The sequence below is a fragment of the Neoarius graeffei genome, chromosome 22 (assembly GCF_027579695.1).
Source record: "Neoarius graeffei isolate fNeoGra1 chromosome 22, fNeoGra1.pri, whole genome shotgun sequence".
In the NCBI taxonomy this organism is placed as follows: Eukaryota; Metazoa; Chordata; class Actinopteri; order Siluriformes; family Ariidae; genus Neoarius; species Neoarius graeffei.
In genome coordinates, this window is record NC_083590.1 from 34197341 (window position 1) to 34221542 (window position 24202).

General features: G+C 41.6%; 1 protein-coding gene across 2 annotated transcripts in view; it reads left to right on the forward strand.

The window, feature by feature from the left end:
• The window catches only part of top2b (DNA topoisomerase II beta), a 132315-nt gene that overhangs the window by 3179 nt on the left and 104934 nt on the right, over positions 1 to 24202 (forward strand). Inside the window, exons 2-4 of one of the 2 annotated variants that reach the window (XM_060904758.1) lie at positions 11799 to 11987; positions 12128 to 12218; positions 18008 to 18071. In XM_060904758.1, the coding sequence (XP_060760741.1) occupies positions 11799 to 11987; positions 12128 to 12218; positions 18008 to 18071 (344 nt within the window). The remainder of the gene's footprint in view (positions 1 to 11798; positions 11988 to 12127; positions 12219 to 18007; positions 18072 to 24202) is intronic. The other variant, XM_060904759.1, reaches the window with a different exon arrangement.

The following is a 24202-nucleotide window of genomic DNA, read 5'->3' on the forward strand; positions in this document are numbered from 1 at the left end:
AGCGTCTGCAAAGGTGGGGGGGGCTACGCAGACACTATCTGCGACGCCGTCTACGAGGACTGGGTTGTCAGCATAAATTGGCCTTTACTCCCCACTCAACGATAAATTACAACTGTCTGCAAAAAGCTATCTGCGAAAGCCTTGTCGCAAGAGCATGCAGAGGCCCTTAGAGTCACCAGTTAACCTAACCTGCATGTCTTTGGACTGTGGGGGAAACCGGAGCACCCAGAGGAAACCCCCGGGAGAACATGCAAACTCCGCACAGAAAGGCCCTCGCTGGCTGCTGGGCTCGAACCCAGGACCTTCTTGCTGTGAGGCAACAGTGCTAACCACTACACCACCTGGCATGATAATACACAGATAATTGAGCACCAATGGTGCAAAGCGAAACTAGGAGGGTCCGGGGGCATGCCCCTGTGGAAAACTTTTTGACAATAGATGCGCCCAGGTGCATTTTCAGGGTGTCTGAGAGGTTTTAGATACATGATTAGCAAAACAGAATACATGTGCATCAGTGAGAGAGTGTAGTGAAGATGCAAGGAGTAGACGTAAAGAAAGTTGGTGAATTCAAGTACGTGGGGTCAACTGTGCAGGAATAGTGAGGTGAGAAAGAGAGCGCAGACAGGGTGGAGCAGTTGGAGAAGGATTTCGGGAGTCATTTGTGTTCGGAAAGTCCCAGCAAAAGATGTATAAGACAGTAGTGAGACCAGCTGTGATGTATGGATTGGAGCCTGTACCCTTAACGAAGAGACAGGAGGCAAAGTTGGAGGTGGCGGAGTTGAAGATGTTAAGGTTTGCGATGGGAGGTTGGACAGGATAAGGAACGAGCACATCAGAGGGACAGCACATGTGGAGAGCTTGGGAATGAAGCTAAGAGAGATGAGACTGAGACGGTACGGGCACATCCTGAGAAGAGATGCAGAGCATGTGCGAAGGAGAATGTTGAGGATGGAGCTGCCAGGCACACGAAAACGAAGAGATGTATGGATGTGGTGAGAAAGGACATGAAAGTGGCAGGTGTGGTAGAGAAGGATGCAGAAGACAGGGAGCAACGGAGACGAAAGATCCGCTGTGGCGACCCCTAATCAGGAGCAGCCAAAAGATGATAGATTTTACCAATGTTTCAGTGATTTCTGACATAAATAATATTAATGTATACACATTTGAAATTTCACCTTAAAGTGCATATTACGGGTAAATTCAGGAGCGAGATCAATGTAATTCTCCTATTTTATATTAAACTTTGGTCAAATATCTGTAACATTTTGTGCAATTTTTTTACCTTGCACAATACCAGAAAAATTCAGTTGAACTCAAGCCATTTGAGGTGAATTGGTCCGCCTCTGAAAAAACTCGGCATTTGGATTTCCCGGCAAACATTGATTTTCGTGACGTGGCGTGCGGGACGCCTCCCTCTGAATCCTACGTCAGCGCTGGTTTGTTTGAGAAAACGGCCTGGTGGTTTTCTGCAAATTTCTTTAACGTTATCGCGTAATTATTAAAATGGTTAACAGATGTATCGTAGGAGGGTGTAGCAACACCAATCTTGATGGGATTAGTACTCATCGTTTCCCAAAAGACCGGACAATGAGAGAGAAATGGGAGCGCTTGGTCTACACAGGCTGTGCACTGAAACCGTGCAAAGCTCGCGCAGCCTGCTGGCGCTTCCGCAGGTGACGCCACGAATCTGGCTCCAGACTCCCTTGGGATTTTTCCAGATGCGTTTTGTTACTTTATTTTTTTCTGCTGTAGACAGATGGCCTTGTGCGAAATTACCCTTCTGGATGAGCGTGTAAAGGGACATTCTTTCATATTAAAAAAACGATTTTGTTCCAGGATATGCACTTTAAAGTTCAACATGCAAGTTAAACTGTTTTGTTATAGATTACTGAGGTATATGATGGATTGTAAATCTACGGGGATCTCTTAATTATCTCTGATCAAGTCGTGCTGTAACAAAAATGTGCTTGAAAATATGAGCAGTGGTTTGCTCCATCTTATGTAATCCACTGAAGAGAATCGATCATCATGACCTCCTGTTGATCACAAAGGGATCTGAACCTAAGACCTGCCACCTTAAAATAAGTTGCTGTATTCCTATAACTGTAATGATTTAGAATGTTGCTGATGCAATTACCGTAATATATGTGTAACTAAGATACACACTGAAAAGAAAAGTAAGGCAACTGCATATTAAAAAGTTTAAATTTTAGCTCTTTATTAAATGGACTAGATTAAGATTAAAACTTATTTACAGGAAAAGAAAACTTCATTCAGACTTTAAGTTTGCAGAAAGATTATGTACTTATAAACACTGTGAGCCTTTAACAAAAGAATAACCCAGAGCCGCCTTATGTTAAACGGATCCCAGTGACATCACACTGCCAAAAATGCTTATGATGATTATTATTTGAAATGATGCTGTATTTGACAAATTTGGACAACTTCACTTCGTGAGAGTGTTTTATAAGTACGTAGTCTTTCTGCAAACCCAAACTAATGAATTAAGTTGTCCAGCGCGTGCTTTTTGAGCCAGTCGCTGTGATCAAAATTGACATTTTCGTTGTCGTGACAGTCGTCTGGTTTTGTGCGCCATCAGTCACGTCGGTTTGTTGACGTTTAGTTAACCAATCTTTGATGGAAGCTATAATGATAATAGACCAGGTCAAACTTTTGCGATTAAAATCAGTCGGCTTTGTCCGTCTAGTAGGGGACATCATCGGCAGCCAATGAGATCGCTTATAATGAAGCGGAAAATTCCAGCATGTCTGACGTTTTCTTTCGATGTTTTTATTGGACGGTTTAATAATAATAATAATAATAATAATAAGTTCAACTTGTATAGCGCCTTTCAAGAAACCCAAGGACGCTTTACAATTATAAACAAAGAAAAAAGTAACAATAAAATGAATGAATGAATAAAAAATAAAAAGTCCAACAAGTAGGAGTCAGGATGTAATTCCAGTGGTGTAGCAGCCACAGTCCCACCAAAAGGCGCATGAAAACGAGTCCCACATCTCCAGCACAGCCGCTGTGACGCCGTCAGCCACATCGCTCAAACACCACGCCGTGGATCCACAAAGCGAGCAGAGAAGCTCCGCCACGCGGAGCGCTGGTGTGTCCCAAACCGCCTGCACAGCCGCCGCGACGCCACCGAGCAACATCGCTCGGAACATCACGCCAAGCATTAAAGCGCAGCGCGCTGGACAACCACGAATGTTAAATGAGCAGCGAGCTCACTGCAGTCCACAGCTGGGAGCACAGGCATCGCCCACGGTGAACCAAGGCCTGGAGGGAACCAACGCCCAAAACTGGGGCCGGAGCTACACCACCACCAGCGGACAAAACACTCAAACAAACATCAAACTACACACAAACACAGAAAAAAAAATAAAATGAAAATTGAAAAAGAAATAAAAAAAAAAAAAAGCTCTGTTTGAACACGTGATCTTGACACGGCCAACAGATTAGTTTGTTTACATCATACCACGCAGGACATTACTTTGACAGAATCAACTCAAACAGTGGGGGGAAAAAGAACGTTTGTTTAAGGGTTGTTTTACAATCAGGGTACAAAGTTTGTGTCATGGGGTCCAAAATTCAAATTGATTCAAACTGGTTTTAAAAAAAAGCTATCAAATCTGCACTTTTGGAAATTAATACACATATGAACATACAGTGGTGCTTGAAAGTTTGTGAACCCTTTAGAATGTTCTATATTTCTGCATAAATATGACCTAAAACAACATCAGATTTTCACACAAGTCCTAAAAGTAGATAAAGAGAACCCAGTTAAACAAATGAGACAAGAATATTATACTTGGTCTTTTATTTATTATGGAAAATTATCCAATATTACATATCTGTGAGTGGCAAAAGTATGTGAACCTCTAGGATTAGCAGTTAATTTGAAGGTGAAATTAGAGTCAGGTGTTTTCAATCAATGGGATGACAATCAGGTGTGAGTGGGCACCCTGTTTTATTTAAAGAACAGGGATCTATCAAAGTCTGATCTTCACAACACATGTTTGAGGAAGTGTATCATGGCATGAACAAAGGAGATTTCTGAGGACCTCAGAAAAAGCGTTGTTGATGCTCATCAGGCTGGAAAAGGTTACAAAACCATCTGTAAAGAGTTTGGACTCCACCAATCCACAGTCAGACAGATTGTGTACAAATGGAGGAAATTCAAGACCATTGTTACCCTCCCCAGGAGTGGTTGACCAACAAAGTTCACTCCAAGAGCAAGGCATGTAATAGTTGGTGAGGTCACAAAGGACCCCAGGCTAACTTCTAAGCAACTGAAGGCCTCTCTCACATTGGCTAATGTTAATGTTCATGAGTCCACCATCAGGAGAACACTGAACAACAATGGTGTTCATGGCAGGGTTGCAAGGAGAAAGCCACTGCTCTCCAAAAAGAACATTTTTGCTCATCTGCAGTTTGCTAAAGATCACGTGGACAAGCCAGACGGCTATTAGAAAAATGTTTTGTGGATGGATGAGACCAAAATAGAATGTCTTGGTTTAAATGAGAAGCGTTATGTTTGGGGAAAAGAAAACACTGCATTCCAGCATAAGAACCTTATCCCATCTGTGAAACATGGTGGTGGTAGTATCATGGTTTGGGCCTGTTTTGCTGCATCTGGGCCAGGACGGCTTGCCATCATTGATGGAACAATGAATTCTGAATTATACCAGCAAATTTTAAAGGAAAATGTCAGGACATCTGTCCATGAACTGAATCTCAAGAGAAGGTGGGTCATGCAGCAAGACGACGACCCTAAGCACACAAGTCGTTCTACCAAAGAATGGTTAAAGAAGAATAAAGTTAATGTTCTTGAATGGCCAAGTCAAAGTCCTGACCTTAATCCAATGGAAATGTTGTGGAAGGACCTGAAGCGAGCAGTTCATGTGAGGAAACCCACCAACATCCCAGAGTTGAAGCTGTTCTGTACGGAGGAACGGGCTAAAATTCCTCCGGAATCAACAGCTACCGGAAACGTTTAGTTGCAGTTATAGCTGCACAAGGGGGTCACACCAGATACTGAAAGCAAAGGTTCACATACTTTTGCCACTCACAGATATGTAATATTGGATCATTTTCCTCAGTAAATAAATGACCAAGTATAATATTTTTGTCTCATTTGTTTAACTGGGTTCTCTTTATCTACTTTTAGGACTTGTGTGAAAATCTGATGATGTTTTAGGTCATATTTATGCAGAAATATAGAAAATTCTAAAGGGTTCACAAACTTTCAAGCACCACTGTAGGCATGTGTAATAGTTTGTATTATAACAAGATTAAGTGTAGCTTTAAGCAGGGCTGGGAGAAACAAATGAAGCGATTCTCGGAGAGGACTTTTTTTTTTGACAATTCAGAATCCACTACTTCCACAGTGCTTTTAAATATAAGGCTGTAAGCTTTGTGTTAGTTGTCTCTAATATTTATGTCCCAATATCTTGACCACATTTTAGGATGAAAATAATCATTTTAGATATGTTATTTTATATTGAAAAATTAGCTGTCTCAGAGAGGACAGTTTTTTGACACAATTACATACTAATTTGATCAAAATAGTCTGAAAACTTACTGGCATTCAACATTAAAACTTAACTATGTTTCCAATGATATGGAACCAAATATGTGTTTTATGGTATAAAGAATGATTTAAGTGCATCCCTTTTGGAGCTACCTTCGGTCAAAAAAGCACTTTTTCTAAATGACACGAGTAATTTTGCTAAATATGACATATATTGCCATAGATTCACCAAAAATAACGTTATCACCACATTTTTTTTTTTTGCATGGTAAATAGAGCTATCACAGGGCTACAATAAACAACCAAGTTTATTTAGTCAAGCCTTTTGATATTGAAGATAATAAGTGTTAAATGTGATTTTTAGCTCGCCCTGATTGTAAAACAACCCTTAACACAAATATCAATTAATATGTAAATGGATCCGTTATTTGCTCTCCTATGGATCTAGTTACTTGTGGGTAGGAAATTTAACGTATCGGATTTTAACTAAAGCGACTAAGCGTATCGGCAGGCAGAGCAAGCGTATCAGGCCCGATACGCTAAAACGCTTTGGGGAAAACCATGAATAGGATGCTGTGCAGTGCAGCACAGACCTTTATGAGATGTATGAAACATGACATGACGTCTATAGAGGGTATTACACAGTTGTACGAAGATATGAGGTTCATCTTCGAGTGGTGAATGTATATGTCACTTGTGAGTGAGAATATTTTCAACACGAGAAGATAAACCATATCTTCGTAGCACCTTGTAATGTTCTTTATATTATATGGACACATCCACAAAAAAACGCAAGTTAACCCCTTCAGTGCCCTTACACGAGTCACGTACGTCATGAAATCTTTTACCGCTGTGCCTTATGACGTACGCTACTCGTCATAAACACCGCCATTTATGTACCTTACATGGCACATTACTTTTACTTCACTGTCATACATTACCGCGAGTTGGCCTAGTGGTTAGCGTGTCCACCTCTCAATCGGGAGATCGCGAGTTCTATTCACGGTCGGGTCATACCAAAGGCCATCATAAAAATGGTACCCAGTTACTTGGAATCCATGGACCCTTGGTGTTTTTTCAAGCACCAGTAATTCATGTTTATGGACAGGTTCTCATTGACGAGACCCGTTGTCTTGGATGTTTTTGATTACTAAAGTTATTTTTGCTCTACAACAGTATTTTTTGTGATTTTTCTATACAAATATTAAAAAGGTAAAGTTCTGAACAACTTAGATTATCAAAATATCCCAATTTTGACCTATTTTTGTCCGAATATTATCATATCGCTTATCCTCCATATATTACGCCGCTCTACCCAATGGAGAATGAGCGTGCAGTATTGTTAAAATATTGCACGTTGTCAACACATCGGAGGTCATGTGAAGATCCAACGACCACATTTTTCTGTTGCGCATGCGCGCAGTCATTTCTTTGTCGTCCAGGAAAGTGAGAAGATGAGGCTAATCCAGTGCTAGGTTTAAGCACTAAATAAATAAACTAAAAACCAAAACTAAAGACGCGCTGAACACTCGAAAGGCTAGCAAAAGTTCATTAGATATTCTTCACGCATATTTACAAGAGAAAAACATACCAATGGACATTGAAAAACTGGAAAAGGGACACGTTGGAAATGTAAAACTTCCACACTAGTGAGTGACTGTAACAGTTTGTACACAAACGTGGCCGCGAGGTTTGCTTCATTAAAAATGGAAGATTTGGAGAGAATTTTGAAAGAGAAAGACGCTCTGAACACCTGAAAGGCTACGAAAACTTCACTGGATATTTTTGACGCATTTAATCTTCCGCATTAAATAAATGGAAAAACTGGAAAAGAGACACGTAGGAGACGTTAAACTTCCGTGACAGTTTGTACACAGATATGGCCGCGAGACTCGCTTCATTAAAAGCAGAAGATACATTTTGAAAAAGAAAGATGTGCTGAACACCCGAAAGGTTCCCAAAACTTCATTTAGATATTCTTCACGCATATTTACGAGAGAAAAACAAACATACCAATGGACATTGAAAAACTGGAAAAGAGACATGTTGGAAATGTAAAACTTCCACACTAGTGAGTGACTGTAACAGTTTGTACACAAACATGGCCGCGAGGTTTGCTTCATTAAAAGTGGAAGATTTGGAGAGAATTTTGAAAGAGAAAGACGCTCTGAACACCCGAAAGGCTACCAAAACTTCACTGGATATTTTTGACGCATTTAATCTTCCGCATCAAATGTATGGAAAATCTGGAAACGAGACATATACAACCCAGATTCCAAAAAAGTTGGGACAAAGTACAAATTGTAAATAAAAACGGAATGCAATGATGTGGAAGTTTCAAAATTCCATATTTTATTCAGAATAGAACATAGATGACATATCAAATGTTTAAACTGAGAAAATGTATCATTTAAAGAGAAAAAATAGGTGATTTTAAATTTCATGACAACAACACATCTCAAAAAAGTTGGGACAAGGCCATGTTTACCACTGTGAGACATCCCCTTTTCTCTTTACAACAGTCTGTAAACGTCTGGGGACTGAGGAGACAAGTTGCTCAAGTTTAGGGATAGGAATGTTAACCCATTCTTGTCTAATGTAGGATTCTAGTTGCTCAACTGTCTTGGGTCTTTTTTGTCGTATCTTCCGTTTTATGATGCGCCAAATGTTTTCTATGGGTGAAAGATCTGGACTGCAGGCTGGCCAGTTCAGTACCCGGACCCTTCTTCTACGCAGCCATGATGCTGTAATTGATGCAGTATGTGGTTTGGCATTGTCATGTTGGAAAATGCAAGGTCTTCCCTGAAAGAGACGTCGTCTGGATGGGAGCATATGTTGCTCTAGAACCTGGATATACCTTTCAGCATTGATAGTGTCTTTCCAGATGTGTAAGCTGCCCATGCCACATGCACTAATGCAACCCCATACCATCAGAGATGCAGGCTTCTGAACTGAGCGCTGATAACAACTTGGGTCGTCCTTCTCCTCTTTAGTCCGAATGACACGGCGTCCCTGATTTCCATAAAGAACTTCAAATTTTGATTCGTCTGACCACAGAACAGTTTTCCACTTTGCCACAGTCCATTTTAAATGAGCCTTGGCCCAGAGAAGATGTCTGCGCTTCTGGATCATGTTTAGATATGGCTTCTTCTTTGAACTATAGAGTTTTAGCTGGCAACGGCGGATGGCACGGTGAATTGTGTTCACAGATAATGTTCTCTGGAAATATTCCTGAGCCCATTTTGTGATTTCCAATACAGAAGCATGCCTGTATGTGATGCAGTGCCGTCTAAGGGCCCGAAGATCACGGGCACCCAGTATGGTTTTCCGGCCTTGACCCTTACGCACAGAGATTCTTCCAGATTCTCTGAATCTTTTGATGATATTATGCACTGTAGATGATGATATGTTCAAACTCTTTGCAATTTTGTTAATGACCTATTGCCAATTGACCTAATGAGTTGCAATTTGGTCCTCCAGCTGTTCCTTTTTTGTACCTTTAACTTTTCCAGCCTCTTATTGCCCCTGTCCCAACTTTTTTGAGATGTGTTGCTGTCATGAAATTTCAAAATGTCTCACTTTCAACATTTGATATGTTGTCTATGTTCTATTGTGAATACAATATCAGTTTTTGAGATTTGTAAATTATTGCATTCCATTTTTATTTACAATTTGTACTTTGCCCCAACTTTTTTGGAATCGGGGTTGTAATATAATTCATTTCCAGCCATATCTGCTGATGTTTTCTTTCCTTGTTGTTTTGAATTTGCACTCGGTCTCTACACTGAGGGAGTGTGAATAATATTCAGATGATGTAGTTATCAGTAGTTCTGTCGCAATATCACTGCATCATCATTTACATCTCCGATAGCAGCATCATGACCGGTCGTAACACGTTAATCCGATGGTTCTAATTCTCACTGGAGCCATGGCGAAAGATTATTGTGAATGCTACTAGATTAATGTTTCAACTTTACTGTTGACATGGTGAAAACTCGCAAGAACTCGAGATCATGATCAAACTGGAGGATGTGAATATTGTAACAATATTGCATGCTTGTTCTCCATTGGGGAGAGCGGCGTAATACATGGAGGATAAGTGATATGATAATACTGTATGCCATTAATAAACCCACGAGAAGGGAATAGATTGTATGTTTTTATTCCATGGAAAAAGTGTCCTGTATGTGTAATAATGCATAATAACCCAGACATGCCTGTAGTCTATGAATGTTTTGTGTAGCCTTAGTCTTCTTTTTTTTTTTTTTGCCATGAATGGTTATAACTATGAAGGTACTTCAAAAAGTTCTTGGCCTCACCCAGAAACAAGGGGTGTAACTCCCATTTTGGGGCATAGCTGTGTACTATAAAGCCTTGTATTGCTGTCTACAAAAACTCAAATGAAAGAAGCAATCAAAGAAAAAAAGAGGAGGAAAGTTTCGAGCTGGTGTGCTGTTGCACACAATACCGGTGGCAGGGGTAGAAGCAGCCAAATGTGGCTTTGAGCTGTTGCCCCAAGTACCTTACTCACCTGACCTGGCACTGCCTGACTTCTGTCTGTTTCCCAAACTGAAATCTCACTCGCATGGTCACATTTTCAGAGTGATGATGATGAAGTCATCCATGTTGTTGAGGAGGATCTGGAGACTCTAGATGTGACCTTGTTCTGCAAACGGGTAGCAAAGCTTGAACATCAGTGGACCAAGTGCATTGAAGCTAAAGGAGACTACGCAGAAAGATAATGCAAGAACAGTCTTTCTCCTGTGACGTTTTCTGGGTGAGGCCAAGAACTTTTTGACGTACCTTCGTACATATTTGAAAGATAAAAGCAGCACCAGCTCCAGGGATCCTGCTTCAACCCTGAGCTGTTGTCTGCATAGGTTTCTTCCAGGTTCTCTGGTTTCCTTCCAAAAACATTCCAGTAGTTGTGAATGAGTGTCAGGGGCTTGGCCAGGATTGGGAAGGTTGGGAATGTTTTTCTGAAAGTAGGGAGTGTAACTTGGTCGCGACTGGGGTGTGAGGGGTGTGTGTGTGTATATATAAAATATGGCACGGTGGTGTAGTGGTTAGCGCTGTCGCCTCACAGCAAGAAGGTCCGGGTTTGAGCCCCGTGGCCGGCGAGGGCCTTTCTGTGCGGAGTTTGCATGTTCTCCCAGTGTCCGCGTGGGTTTCCTCCGGGTGCTCCGGTTTCCCCCACAGTCCAAAGACATGCAGGTTAGGTTAACTGGTGACTCTAAATTGACCGTAGGTGTGAATGGTTGTCTGTGTCTATGTGTCAGCCCTGTGATGACCTGGCGACTTGTCCAGGGTGTACCCCGCCTTTCTCCCGTAGTCAGCTGGGATAGGCTCCAGCTTGCCTGCGACCCTGTAGGACAGGATAAAGCGGCTAGAGATAATAAGATGAGATGAGACATGACCTACTCATTCTAAACCTGCCAAGCTTTGCCGGCGAAGATCTCAAAACTCATAGTATTTTGCTTCCATTCAAGCTTCGTTTCAAAGTCTGACCAATAAGAATGCTACATTTTTGGCGGTAAATTTGATTTTCTCGACTTAACTTGTAAATATGAAAAGCACGCGCGCTGGGCACGGCCCGGGAAACCGCCAACCGTCAACAGAAATGCGGAAAATTACTTCACAAAACAACAAAATTTCGCTTAGCACAGGTCAGTATAAAATTTATAGGCCGTGTTTTGGGATTTATGGGCGTGTTTTGTGAGAATTGGCCGTGTAAAGCACGGCTCGCTAGGTCAGCCCATGATGAGTGTAAATGTGATGGACCAGCATCCCGTTCAGTGCGTGTTCTCGCCTCATTCCCAGTGTTGCCAGGATTCCCAGATTCACCATGACTCCGAGCAGGATAAAGCAGTTAAGAAGAATGAATTAAATAAACAAAGGAACATCTGGATATGATCTCGGTGGACGAGCAAGTCGTGCATGGTTTCGAGTTTGCTTTATGGAAATAAGTAGTAAATTTTGTGTTTCTGAGTCCTTAGCATTGCTCAAAAAGTGCACCATGATTCCTAAACAATAACAAAATAAATTTTGTCTGTGATCTATGAAAAGACACGAAGCAGCTGTTTTGTTACACATGGAGCAGGATGCACCAGGGCTCAGGGAGTGTGTGCCTTGGACATTTCCTCTCATCGACTACAGAAATCTGTGGTTTAATTCAGACTTTCTCACAAATTTGGTAGTGTGATTAAGTCAGTAAGTTGTGGAAGCATGTCTAATACTGTGCTAATCGTAACAACAGACCCTCTTTAATAAGAACAATGGCACCAAGAGAGAGGAGGCGAACGGCGAAGGCGGGAAGAGCGAGCTACCCAAGAAAGAGAGCTCCAAGAAGATGTCTGTGGAGCGTGTGTACCAGAAGAAAACTCAGCTGGAGCACATCCTTCTCCGCCCCGACACCTACATCGGCTCAGTGGAGCCCGTCACTCAGGTGAGGCCCTGATGATCGGAGACGTGCCGTGATCCTAAACAGCAGTTAAATTGTAAATAATACGGCACAAAATAACGTCAGATTTGCCATCCAGTGAGAACACTGTGCACTCATTTCAATCTTGTACTTATTATTTCCAGCAAATGTGGGTTTTCGATGACGAGATTGGAATGAACTTGCGAGAGATCACTTACGTCCCTGGACTGTATAAAATCTTTGATGAAATTCTTGGTAAGTTGATGCCCTGTTCCGCTTCTCAATTACCCACATCTCAGCGCCGTGTCTCTGAAGCGTAATTGATTTTACAGTGGTGCTTGAAAGTTTGTGAACCCTTTAGAATTTTCTATATTTCTGCATAAATATGACCGAAAACATGATCAGATTTTCACCCACGTCCTAAAAGTAGATAAAGAGAACCCAGTTAAACAAATGAGACAAAAATATTATACTTGGTCATTTATTTATTGAGGAAAACGATCCAATATTACATATCTGTGAGTGGCAAAAGTATGTGAACCTCTAGGATTAGCAGTTGATTTGAAGGTGAAATTAGTCAATCAATGGGATGACAATCAGGTGTGAGTGGGCACCCTGTTTTATTTAAAGAACAGGGATCTATCAAAGTCTGATCTTCACAACGCATGTTTGTGCAAGTGTATCATGGCTCGAACAAAGGAGATTTCTGAGGACTTCAGAAAAAGCGTTGTTGATGCTCATCAGGCTGGAAAAGGTTACAAAACCATCTCTAAAGAGTTTGGACTCCACCAATCCACAGTCAGACAGATTGTGTACAAATGGAGGAAATTCAAGACCATTGTTACCCTCCCCAGGAGTGGTCGACCAACAAAGATCACTCCAAGAGCAAGGCGTGTAATAGTTGGCGAGGTCACAAAGGACCCCAGGCTAACTTCTAAGCAACTGAAGGCCTCTCTCACATTGGCTAATGTTAATGTTCATGAGTCCACCATCAGCAGAACACTGAACAACAATGGTGTGCATGGCAGGGTTGCAAGGAGAAAGCCACTGCTCTCCAAAAAGAACACTGCTGCTTGTCTGCAGTTTGCTAAAGATCACGTGGACAAGCCAGAAGGCTATTGGAAAAATGTTTTGTGGACGGATGAGACCAAAATAGAACTTTTTGGTTTAAATGAGAAGCGTTATGTTTGGAGAAAGGAAAACACTGCATTCCAGCATAAGAACCTTATCCCATCTGTGAAACATGGTGGTGGTAGTATCATGGTTTGGGCCTGTTTTGCTGCATCTGGGCCAGGACGGCTTGCCATCATTGATGGAACAATGAATTCTGAATTATACCAGCGAATTCTAAAGTAAAATGTCAGGACATCTGTCCATGAACTGAATCTCGAGAAGGTGGGTCATGCAGCAAGACAACGACCCTGAGCACACAAGTCGTTCTACCAAAAAATGGTTAAAGAAGAATAAAGTTAATGTTTTGGAATGGCCAAGTCAAAGTCCTGACCTTAATCCAATGGAAATGTTGTGGAAGGACCTGAAGCGAGCAGTTCATGTGAGGAAACCCACCAACATCCCAGAGTTGAAGCTGTTCTGTACGGAGGAATGGGCTAAAATTCCTCCGGAATCAACAGCTACCGGAAACGTTTAGTTGCAGTTATTGCTGCACAAGGGGGTCACACCACATACTGAAAGCAAAGGTTCACGTACTTTTGCCAGTCACAGATATGTAATATTGGATCATTTTCCTCAATAAATAAATGACCGAGTATAATATTTTTTGTCTCATTTGTTTAACTGGGTTCTCTTTATCTACTTTTAGGACTTGTGTGAAAATCTGATGATGTTTTAGGTCATATTTATGCAGAAATATAGAAAATTCTAAAGGGTTCACAAACTTTCAAGCACCACTGTAACAGGGACACATCAATGCCATTTTTTATTTTAATTATTATTATTATTATTATTATTATTATTATTTTTTTTTTTTTCAGATTGCCCAAGTTCGTTTTTTTTTTTTTAAAGATACTGATACCTAATTAAGTCATCTATGTAGCAGTAATGGTTCAGGGCTCTCATGGAACATTTTATTTAGCTGTGTTCGTTTCCACACGCGCATGTGTTTGCTACACTGATCATTCTTTTGAATGTTGGGTAGTTGATTTTAAATCAGCAAGATACATTGGTTACCTTGGGTTGATGGAGTAAGGCTGCTGTGTTAGAGACCTTGTTTGGTTTCGCTTCTGTATTTTCATTACATCGTGATCCCTCGTTGTAAATGACCAATCGTGGCTGATCGTCATGGAAGAGCAACGTTCTGGGTAAGAGCTGCTAATTTCACTCACCTGAGCCGGAGTTTGCTCCTAACCGTGAAGTCCTGGTGCAGAGTTTGTATGTTTAAGATGCTTTAGGTTTCAGTTCCTCCTCATAATGTATTTTGCTTTGCTTTGCTTTTCTTACAATCATTAATCGCAGACTAAGTTTAGATCGCTGGGTTTTACGTGACGTCACAGCCGCCTCATTAGTTATTTAAATCTTTAGCTGGTGGTCTAACAAAGCTGAGTTGACAAAGCGTTTGTACGGAGAAGGTGCATTGCTCGCTCGCATGAAATGCGCCTTACGCTTGCGTTGTTTTGTTTTAGGTTGTTCGAATCGATCAAACCGTGAAACTGATAAAAGTTCCTCGTGAACTAATAAAAAAACTAATTTCACAAAAAGCTGTCGAGAAAGGTGGCTTTTCAGTGAAATCGAAGGGAGGCGAGTCAAAGCATGCTCGAGTTTGCAGTGGTCACTTGGTGAAAGGTTTATACCGTATTTCCTTCTTAGCTCTGGCCGTAGTGTTTTCCAAGGACTTTTCTTGCTATGTGTCGTTATTTTACGCTACTTTTTTTAGTCACGAAGCGCTAAAGCTGATTCTCCAGCTGTTTCTTTGTTTCCTCCTCACAAAGTCCATATGCATGAAGGTCGCGACAAAATTCTTCCCCAGCCGTACAGTTACAATGCGCCGTGATCACTTCTTCTCCGTCTTGTTTAACTAAGATCCAGGTCTTTAGAGGGGTTTCTGATGATCTTTGTGAATGATTTAGCTGAGAGATAAGAGCCAACACAAGTCAGAATCAAACCAAGTGTTGTTTGTTTACACTTCAACTTGCAGCGAACAAAAAAACAATCCAGGATTCATTCGGCAGCGACTTGATCTCGAGGTCCTTTACCCAGCCACATATTAAAAAAAAAAGAAGTTGTAAGCCTCCATACTTTCATCTGTTTTGCAGTGTAGAAGGACGTCTGCAACACCAGATAGTTGGAGATGTCGGGGAACTCGACTGAAGGGTCGTTTTTGAGATCGTATGACAAATCCTTCTTTCCCAGACTGTCGGGGTCGATTCCATTGCACACAGCAATCTTCTGAATAGATCTAAAGCCAACAGTGGCTTCTAGATTACGAGCGTACTCTGATAGCTAGTTGTTTGCACTACGGCAGCCGTTTAGACCACCAGCTATTTCACTTCAAACCGCTAAGAAAAGTCACGTGACTGAAACCCAGCAATTGATTAAAGCAACAAAATTCGAAAGTTCCTGCCATTCGAACGATCAGAGTCAAAAAGCCGTCTGTCATCCTCATCAGTTTAATCAGAAAATGACGAAGCATACGTATTCCCATAGGGCTGTAACAATATGCGTATCGAAATCGAAATCGCGATACGCAGAGCCACGATCCGTGTCACGATACAAGAAGGCAGAATCGCGGTACACCCTTTCAAACTTCTCCTCAGCCCAAAAACAGAGGCGCTTCCAAACTTCAATTTATGAATACTTTACTTTTTATTTAAATTACATTTTAAACTTGCTTAAATTACTTTTATTTTTTTATATCTATTAGTAAGTCGTTTTTTCGCCGACCTGCAACAATCTTCTGCGAGTCACGCAACGTCCACACTCGCCACTGGCAGAGCATTCATTTCTTTTAAGCGGTCGCCATTCTGGTTGCGACGCGGGGAGCGAATCTGTAAACAAGCAGCTCATTGGCTGGCTAGGTGTGCCACAAGCCAATCACAATCACTTGACCGGAAAGGCATGCAGTGTTGCCAGATTGGGCGGGGTTAGGTGCTTTTTGGCTGGTTTTGAACATATTTTGGGGTGGGAAATGTTAGCAATATCTGGCAACACTGAAGGCATGTCTGCTGGGGCGGAAGCCTTCTGCGGCAGTTACATTTTGACACGCGAGCAATGTTTCACCATAAAAATTCCATAATTTCCATCTGTTTTCCGCGATCACAGAAAATCATTGGCCCTATGAGAGTGAGACAGTGAGAGAGCCACTCCCCCCCCAAAAAAATCTTAACGGATTTACACGATTTGGAAAAATGACTTTTTCAGAACCGAAAAAAACAGAGCTTCCGGCTCAACAGTATTATTTTGAGAAATAAAACAATCTTTGGATATACATTTGTTCATTTTTGCATACATATTACTCATTCTCTGCAGTGGTCTGAATTATTTGTCATTAAATAGTTAATGTAAGTAAGTAAATGTTAATAAGTCAAATTTACTACTTTAAAAAAACATTTTAAAAAAATCGTGGGTGTATCGAATCGTGGGTCAAAAATCGCAATATGAATCGAATCGTGAGTTGGGTGTATCGTTACAGCCCTAGATTCCCAGTGTTGTATCCGCTTTTAGGCGATCAGATCAGTGTTGTGTTTTAGGGCTGCGTACCGGTACTGTACTGTGAAAATCGATTCGGTACAGGTCCAAAATACCGGATCATGAAGTACCGGTACTGTACCGATATAAATTTACACCAAGTATCTGCTTATTTTGTGACTGAAGATGCGTAAATCCTACCACAAAGACGAAAATTTAGCACTGGAAAAGACGTAAAATGTCACGCTGAAACTTGAAATCGGAGCCATCTTTGATTTGAGATCCTCTCGCCACAGTCTCACGAGACATTGCGAGAGCTTGGCTGATCCAGCCTTCTGATTGGTCAAAAAGACTCAAAAGCAGGTCAGCCATTTTTCCTTTGCTGGCATTGGCGGCCTTTGTTGCTTTGCGTAATTTTGCCGCGCAAGTTAAAGGCCGCGGACTGCGCGGAGTGAATTTGTTTGTCATGCCACGTGGGAAGACCAGTAAGGTCTGGGATCACATGACAAAGCTTTCAGGGGGCCAGAACGCAAGTTGTCTCGCTGTGAGACAACTTATGACTTTTTGTCCCAAGTTAACCAAGTGTGAGACTGATTGTCCTTTTCCACCAAAGCAGTTCCAGGGCTGGTTCGGGGCCAGTGCTTAGTTTGGAACCGGGTTTTCTGTTTCCACTGACAAAGAACTGGCTCTGGGGCCAGAAAAACCGGTTCCAGGCTAGCACCAACTCTCTGCTGGGCCAGAGGAAAGAACCGCTTACGTCAGCGGGAGGGCGGAGTTAAGACCAACAACAATAACAAGACCGCGAAAGATCGCCATTTTTAAGCGACGAGAAGCAGCAGCTGTACAAACGCGAAGTCATCCATTATTATTATTGCTGTTGTTGTTGCTGCTGCTGCTTCCGTGTTGTTTTTGCTTCGATATTTGTGCTAAGGTTTATGCAAACGTAGCGACGTAACTGACGTATACAACGATGTAATGACGTGGCTTCCCTTAGCACCGCGAGCTATGGAAAAGCAAACTGGTTCTCAGCCGGCTCGCAAGTTGAACGAGTTGTGAACCAGCACCAGCCCTGAACCAGCCCTGGAACTGATTTGGTGGAAAAGGGGTATGAGAGGGTGACTGAGAAGTGAGGTAGGAAACCTAGTTATGTTCAGTTTTCTTTGAATAAACATACTGACAAGTTGTCAACAGTTTATTAATGTTTCTGTCATTATTGAAGTTCAGAACAACACATGTTAATTTGTCAAATTGTTCAGGTACAGGTCTGGATCTGAACCTAAACCTCTGTACCGGTCCCTGATGTTACGTTTAGATATCGTACGCAGCCCTATTGTGTTTAATGAACTGGTCTATTCATAGTTCCAGATTTCGCCTGATTTTTTTTTTTTCTTTTCTCCTCACAGTTAACGCGGCCGACAACAAGCAGCGAGACAAGAACATGAACAGCATCAAAATCACCATCGATCCGTGAGTGCCTTTTCTCTACTGCCTTCAAGAAGCGGAAGAATTTCAGCCTGTTCACACTTAAGCTCTGCTACTTAATGAATCATCTCACAGGGCTGCTCGCTCTCTCTCTCTTTCTTTTTCTCATTCCCTATGCACTCTCACTAAAAAAAAAAAAAACACCGCAGCTCGCTGTGCTGTAGTGCTTCATTAAGGCAGTGTGTTGTTCCTTTCAGTAACTTGTTCATAAGTGTTGAGCAGCAGGGAGCTTTTAAAATGCCCAGTGATCCTGCGCTTATTATTATTATTATTATTAGTTTTTCCTGGAGTGGAGCGCATCATTATGATGTCGTATGGGCTTCCCACAGGCTCGTTAAACTCCGAGCTGAGTCGCTGTTGAGAGATTCCCCCCCCCCCTCTGTGTGGTTAACAAATGTCATTAAAACTTTTTAAAATATGGTCGTTCTGTTTGAAACATAAGCAAGCGTACGTTATTGTCCTGTAGTGCGAGAGATTACATGCAGGACGGATGCTTGTTACCGGTTTATTACCTTTGCAGCAGAGAGGAAGAAATATTCCGCAGCCTTGTCGTATTCTGAACTTTTTTCATTGTAAATAAAATTAAAACGTACACGTTTTGTGGGTACGTTCATAAAACAGCCATGCAGGGCCGCAGCTGACGATTACTCTGATCGTTGATTAATCTGCAGCGATTATTTGGATGATGCAGTGGCATGCAAAAGTTTGTGCACCCTTGCTGAAAATGTCTGTTACTGTGAATAGTTAAGTGAGCAGAAGATGAACTGATCACCAAAAGGCATAAAGGTAAAGGCGAGACATTTCTTTAATATCGTCCGCAAGATTTTTATTTCCAGGTGTAAAATACCAAAAAATGAAAAGGACCTGAAGCAAAAGTTTGGGCACCTGCAGGGGTCGAAATTAAGCATGTACCGACGGACATGGGCAAGTCATTCTCATACTCAGGCATAGGGATGTGAACCGATGACCGTTTGACCGGTGGTTGACCGAATCAACGTTAACCGGTTAATTTTTTTTTTTGGTTGTCGGTGAAAAAAAAAAATCAATCGTTTTGAAGCTGCCGATTTTGGAGAGGAGAACCTGGAATTCTGTGTTTGTAAACGCTTGGGGCACGCCATGCGGTGTAAGGACGACAGCTGACAAATCAGAAACACCCATTCAGTCATGTCCCGCCCCAGTTGAACACAGCTGCCACCAGTGTTGCCAGATTGGGCGGTTTCCCGCCCATTTGGGCAGTTTTAAGTGGATTTTGGCGGGTTTTGAACATATTTTGGGCTGGAAAACGTCAGCAATATCTGGCAACATTGGCTGCCACTTGGCGAGAGAAAAGTGTAGACACAGGCTTTTTAGCTTACAAATTACTATTCTGTTTTCTTTTTTTAATTATTATTAGAAGGCACATGGAGTTTAGTCCTGCCTTGGCCAGTGCATTCTGAAAGTATGTTTCGGTCTGTAGCCAACAATGCATGTTATTGCAGATCAGATCTCTCCACACAAACTAAAGGCGCAGATGCCGACTTTTTCACGGCTTTTTCATGGACTGTAACGGCATTTGCTTATGGAGTAATTTTAATACAGAATTTACTCTGATGAAATTATTCAGACACTCCAACGCCCCCCCCCCCCCCCCCCAAAAAAAAATCGGATCTGCACGAGCCGTGAAAAAGGTGCGCCGTTTGCATCCCTGTTTAAACTCATAGGTTAACCGACTTTAACTGGCTAATGAGGCTCGGTGGTCGGTCAAGATTTTTTTTAGTTTTCGCCATCCCTACTCGGGCAACAATAAAATTCACTAGTTGTCCGTCGGACAACTGTGTTTGAATGTCTGTTTTACCAAGAAAAATTAAGTTGTTGTGATTCCTAACAGAAACAGAACGAAAATTTTATTTTTCCCGTCTTCTTTCGTTTGTCCTTGACTTTTTAAGCTGGCTAATAATCTTTCAGTTCTTACCTGGGAGATTTTCACACATCTGTCCTTGCAAAAGGCTTCCAGTTCTACAAGTTTCTTGGGCTGTCTTGCATGCACTGCTCTTTTGAGATCTATCCACAGATTTTCAATGATGTTTAGGTCAGGGGACTGTGAGGGCCCGGGCAAAACCTTCAGCTTGGGCCTCGAGGTATTCCATTATACAACCCCGATTCCAAAAAAGTTGGGACAAAGAACAAATTGTAAATAAAAACGGAATGCAATAATTAACAAATCTCAAAAACTGATATTGTATTCACAATAGAACATAGACAACAAATCAAATGTCAAAAGTGAGACATTTTGAAATTTCATGCCAAATATTGGCTCATTTGAAATTTCATGACAGCAACACATCTCAAAAAAGTTGGGACAGGGGCAATAAGAGGCTGGAAAAGTTAAAGGTACAAAAAAGGAACAGCTGGAGGACCAAATTGCAACTCATTAGGTCAATTGGCAATAGGTCATTAACATGACTGGGTATAAAAAGAGCATCTTGGAGTGGCAGCGGCTCTCGGAAGTAAAGATGGGAAGAGGATCACCAATCCCCCTAATTCTGCACCGACAAATAGTGGAGCAATATCAGAAAGGAGTTCGACAGTGTAAAATTGCAAAGAGTTTGAACATATCATCATCTACAGTGCATAATATCATCAAAAGATTCAGAGAATCTGGAAGAATCTCTGTGCGTAAGGGTCAAGGCCGGAAAACCATACTGGGTGCCCGTGATCTTCGGGCCCTTAGACGGCACTGCATCACATACAGGCATGCTTCTGTATTGGAAATCACAAAATGGGCTCAGGAATATTTCCAGAGAACATTATCTGTGAACACAATTCACCGTGCCATCCGCCGTTGCCAGCTAAAACTCTGTAGTTCAAAGAAGAAGCCGTATCTAAACATGATCCAGAAGCGCAGACGTCTTCTCTGGGCCAAGGCTCATTTAAAATGGACTGTGGCAAAGTGGAAAACTGTTCTGTGGTCAGACGAATCAAAATTTGAAGTTCTTTGTGGAAATCAGGGACGCCGTGTCATTCGGACTAAAGAGGAGAAGGACGACCCAAGTTGTTATCAGCGCTCAGTTCTGAAGCCTGCATCTCTGATGGTATGGGGTTGCATTAGTGCGTGTGGCATGGGCAGCTTACACATCTGGAAAGACACCATCAATGCTGAAAGGTATATCCAGGTTCTAGAGCAACATATGCTCCCATCCAGACGACGTCTCTTTCAGGGAAGACCTTGCATTTTCCAACATGACAATGCCAAACCACATACTGCATCAATTACAGCATCATGGCTGCGTAGAAGAAGGGTCCGGGTACTGAACTGGCCAGCCTGCAGTCCAGATCTTTCACCCATAGAAAACATTTGGCGCATCATAAAACGGAAGATACGACAAAAAAGACCTAAGACAGTTGAGCAACTAGAATCCTACATTAGACAAGAATGGGTTAACATTCCTATCCCTAAACTTGAGCAACTTGTCTCCTCAGTCCCCAGACGTTTACAGACTGTTGTAAAGAGAAAAGGGGATGTCTCACAGTGGGAAACATGGCCTTGTCCCAACTTTTTTGAGATGTGTTGTTGTCATGAAATTTAAAATCACCTAATTTTTCTCTTTAAATGATACATTTTCTCAGTTTAAACATTTGATATGTCATCTGTGTTCTATTCTGAATAAAATATGGAATTTTGAAGCTTCCACATCATTACATTCTATTTTTATTTACAATTTGTACTTTGTCCCAACTTTTTTGGAATCGGGGTTGTAGATTTTGAGGTGTGTTTTGGATCATCGTCTTATTGTAGGACCCGTCCTCTTTTTAACTTCAACTTTTTTACAGATGGTGTGATGTTCACTTCCAGAATTTGCTGGTATTTATTCGAATCCATGCTTCCCTCGACCAATGAAATGTGCCCTGTGCCACAACACAACCCCAAAGCATGATGGATCCACACCCATGCTTCAGAGTTGGAGAGGTGTTCTTTTCCTGGAATTTGGCACCCTTTTTTCTCCAAACATGCCTTTGCACATTGTGGCCAAAAAGTTCTATTTTGATTTCATCAGTCCACAGGACTCGTTTCCAAAATGCATCAGGCTTATTTAGATGTTCATTTGCAAACTTCAGACGCTGAATTTTGTGGCTTGGATGCAGGAACGGTTTTCTTCTGATGACTCTTCCATGAAGGTCATATTTGTTCAGGTGTCGCTGCATAGTAGAACAGTGCACCACCACTCCAGGGTCTGCTCAATCTTTCTGAAGGTCTTTTGCAGTCAAACAGGGTTTTATTTGCCTTTCTAGCAATCCAACGAGCAGTTCTTTCAGAAAGTTTTCTTCATCTTCCAGACCTCACCTTGATCTCCACCGTTTCTGTTAACTGCCATTTCTTAATAACATTACTATCTGAGGAAACAGCTGCCTGAAAACACTTTGCTACGTTCTTGTAGCCTTCTCCTGCTTTGTGAGCATCAATTATTTTATTATTCAGAATGTGAGGGAGATGCTTAGAGGAGCCCATGGCTGTTGGTTTTAGGGACGAGTTTGAGGAGTCGGAGAATTTATACAGCTTTGAAATCTGCATCATCTGACCTTTCCTAATGAAGAATGTGAACAAGCCACAGCTCAGTAAGCTAATTAAGGTCTGGAATCTTGGTAAAAGTTACCTGAGAACTCAAATGTATTGGGGTGCCCAAACTTTCACATGGTGTTCCTTTTCTTTTTTTCACTCTCCAGTTGTACAAAACAAAAATAATACTTGCAGAAAATGCTGAAAAGAAATGTGTCGTCTTTACCTTTATGCCTTTTGGTGATCAGTTCATCTTCTGCTCACTTAACTATTCACAGTGACAGACATTTTCAGTAAGGGTGCCCAAACTTTTGCATGCCACTGTATAAAAAAAATTAGAAATACCAAACGTATTTATTTTAAAATATTTCACTTTAACAGGTCCTTGACTGGAATACTGACATTTTTTCATACAAGTGTCACGTCATGAAAATATTATCAAGTGACTATATTTGCATGAATATAAAAGGCCTCGGTGTTCATCAAGGCCCGACTGATACGGTATTTTTGCTGTCAATAATGATATAAAAAGGTCTCTGATTTCCAAATAGCCAATAATATCGGACGATACCCAGCCCTTTGGGGAGGAAAAAAGACAAGCATGACTTCATTCACACAGAAATGTATTAAAATATTGTGAACAGTACAAAAATCGTCAAGCAGGGCTAAATGTACAACTATCTGAACTGTACACAGAACAAAATTACTTTCGTTAGGCTGATATCAGAGGTGGACAGTAACGAAGTACATTTACTTGAGTATGGTACTTACAGTAAGTACACTTTTTGAGTATCTGTACTTGAGTATTTTTATTTTTTTTGGAAACTTATGACTTTAACTTCACTACATTTGAAAGGCAAATATCGTACTTTTCACTCCACTACATTTCTATCAAGCTCCTCGTTACTCATTAATAATAATAATAATAATAAGTTCAACTTATATAGCGCCTTTCAAGAAACCCAAGGGCGCTTTACAATTATAGACAAAGAAAAAAAATAAATAAATAAATAAATGAATAAATAATAAAAAATAAAAGTAAAAAGTCCACCAAGTAGGAGTCAGGATGTAATTCCAGTGGTGTAGCAGCCACAGTCCCACCAAAAGGTGCATGAAAACGAGTCCCACATCTCCAGCACAGCCGCCATGACGCCGTCAGCCACATCGCTCAAACACCACGCCGTGGATCCACAAAGCGAGCAGAGAAACTCCGCCACGCAGAGCGCTGGTGTGTCCCAAACCGCCTGCACAGCCGCCGCGACGCCACCGAGCAACATCGCTCAGAACATCACACCAAGCATTAAAGCGCAGCGCGCTGGACAACCACAAATGTTAAATGAGCAGCGAGCTCACTGCAGTCCACAGCTGGGAGCACAGGCATCACCCACAGCGAACCAAGGCCTGGAGGGAACCAACGCCCAAAACTGGGTCCGGAGCTACACCACCACCGGCGGACAAAACACTCAAACATCAAACTAGACAAACACACAGAAAAAAAAAAAATAAATAAAATGAAAATTGAAAAAAAAAAAAAAGGAAAATAAAATTTAAAAAAAGCTCTGGTGAGAAGCGGCAGCCAGAA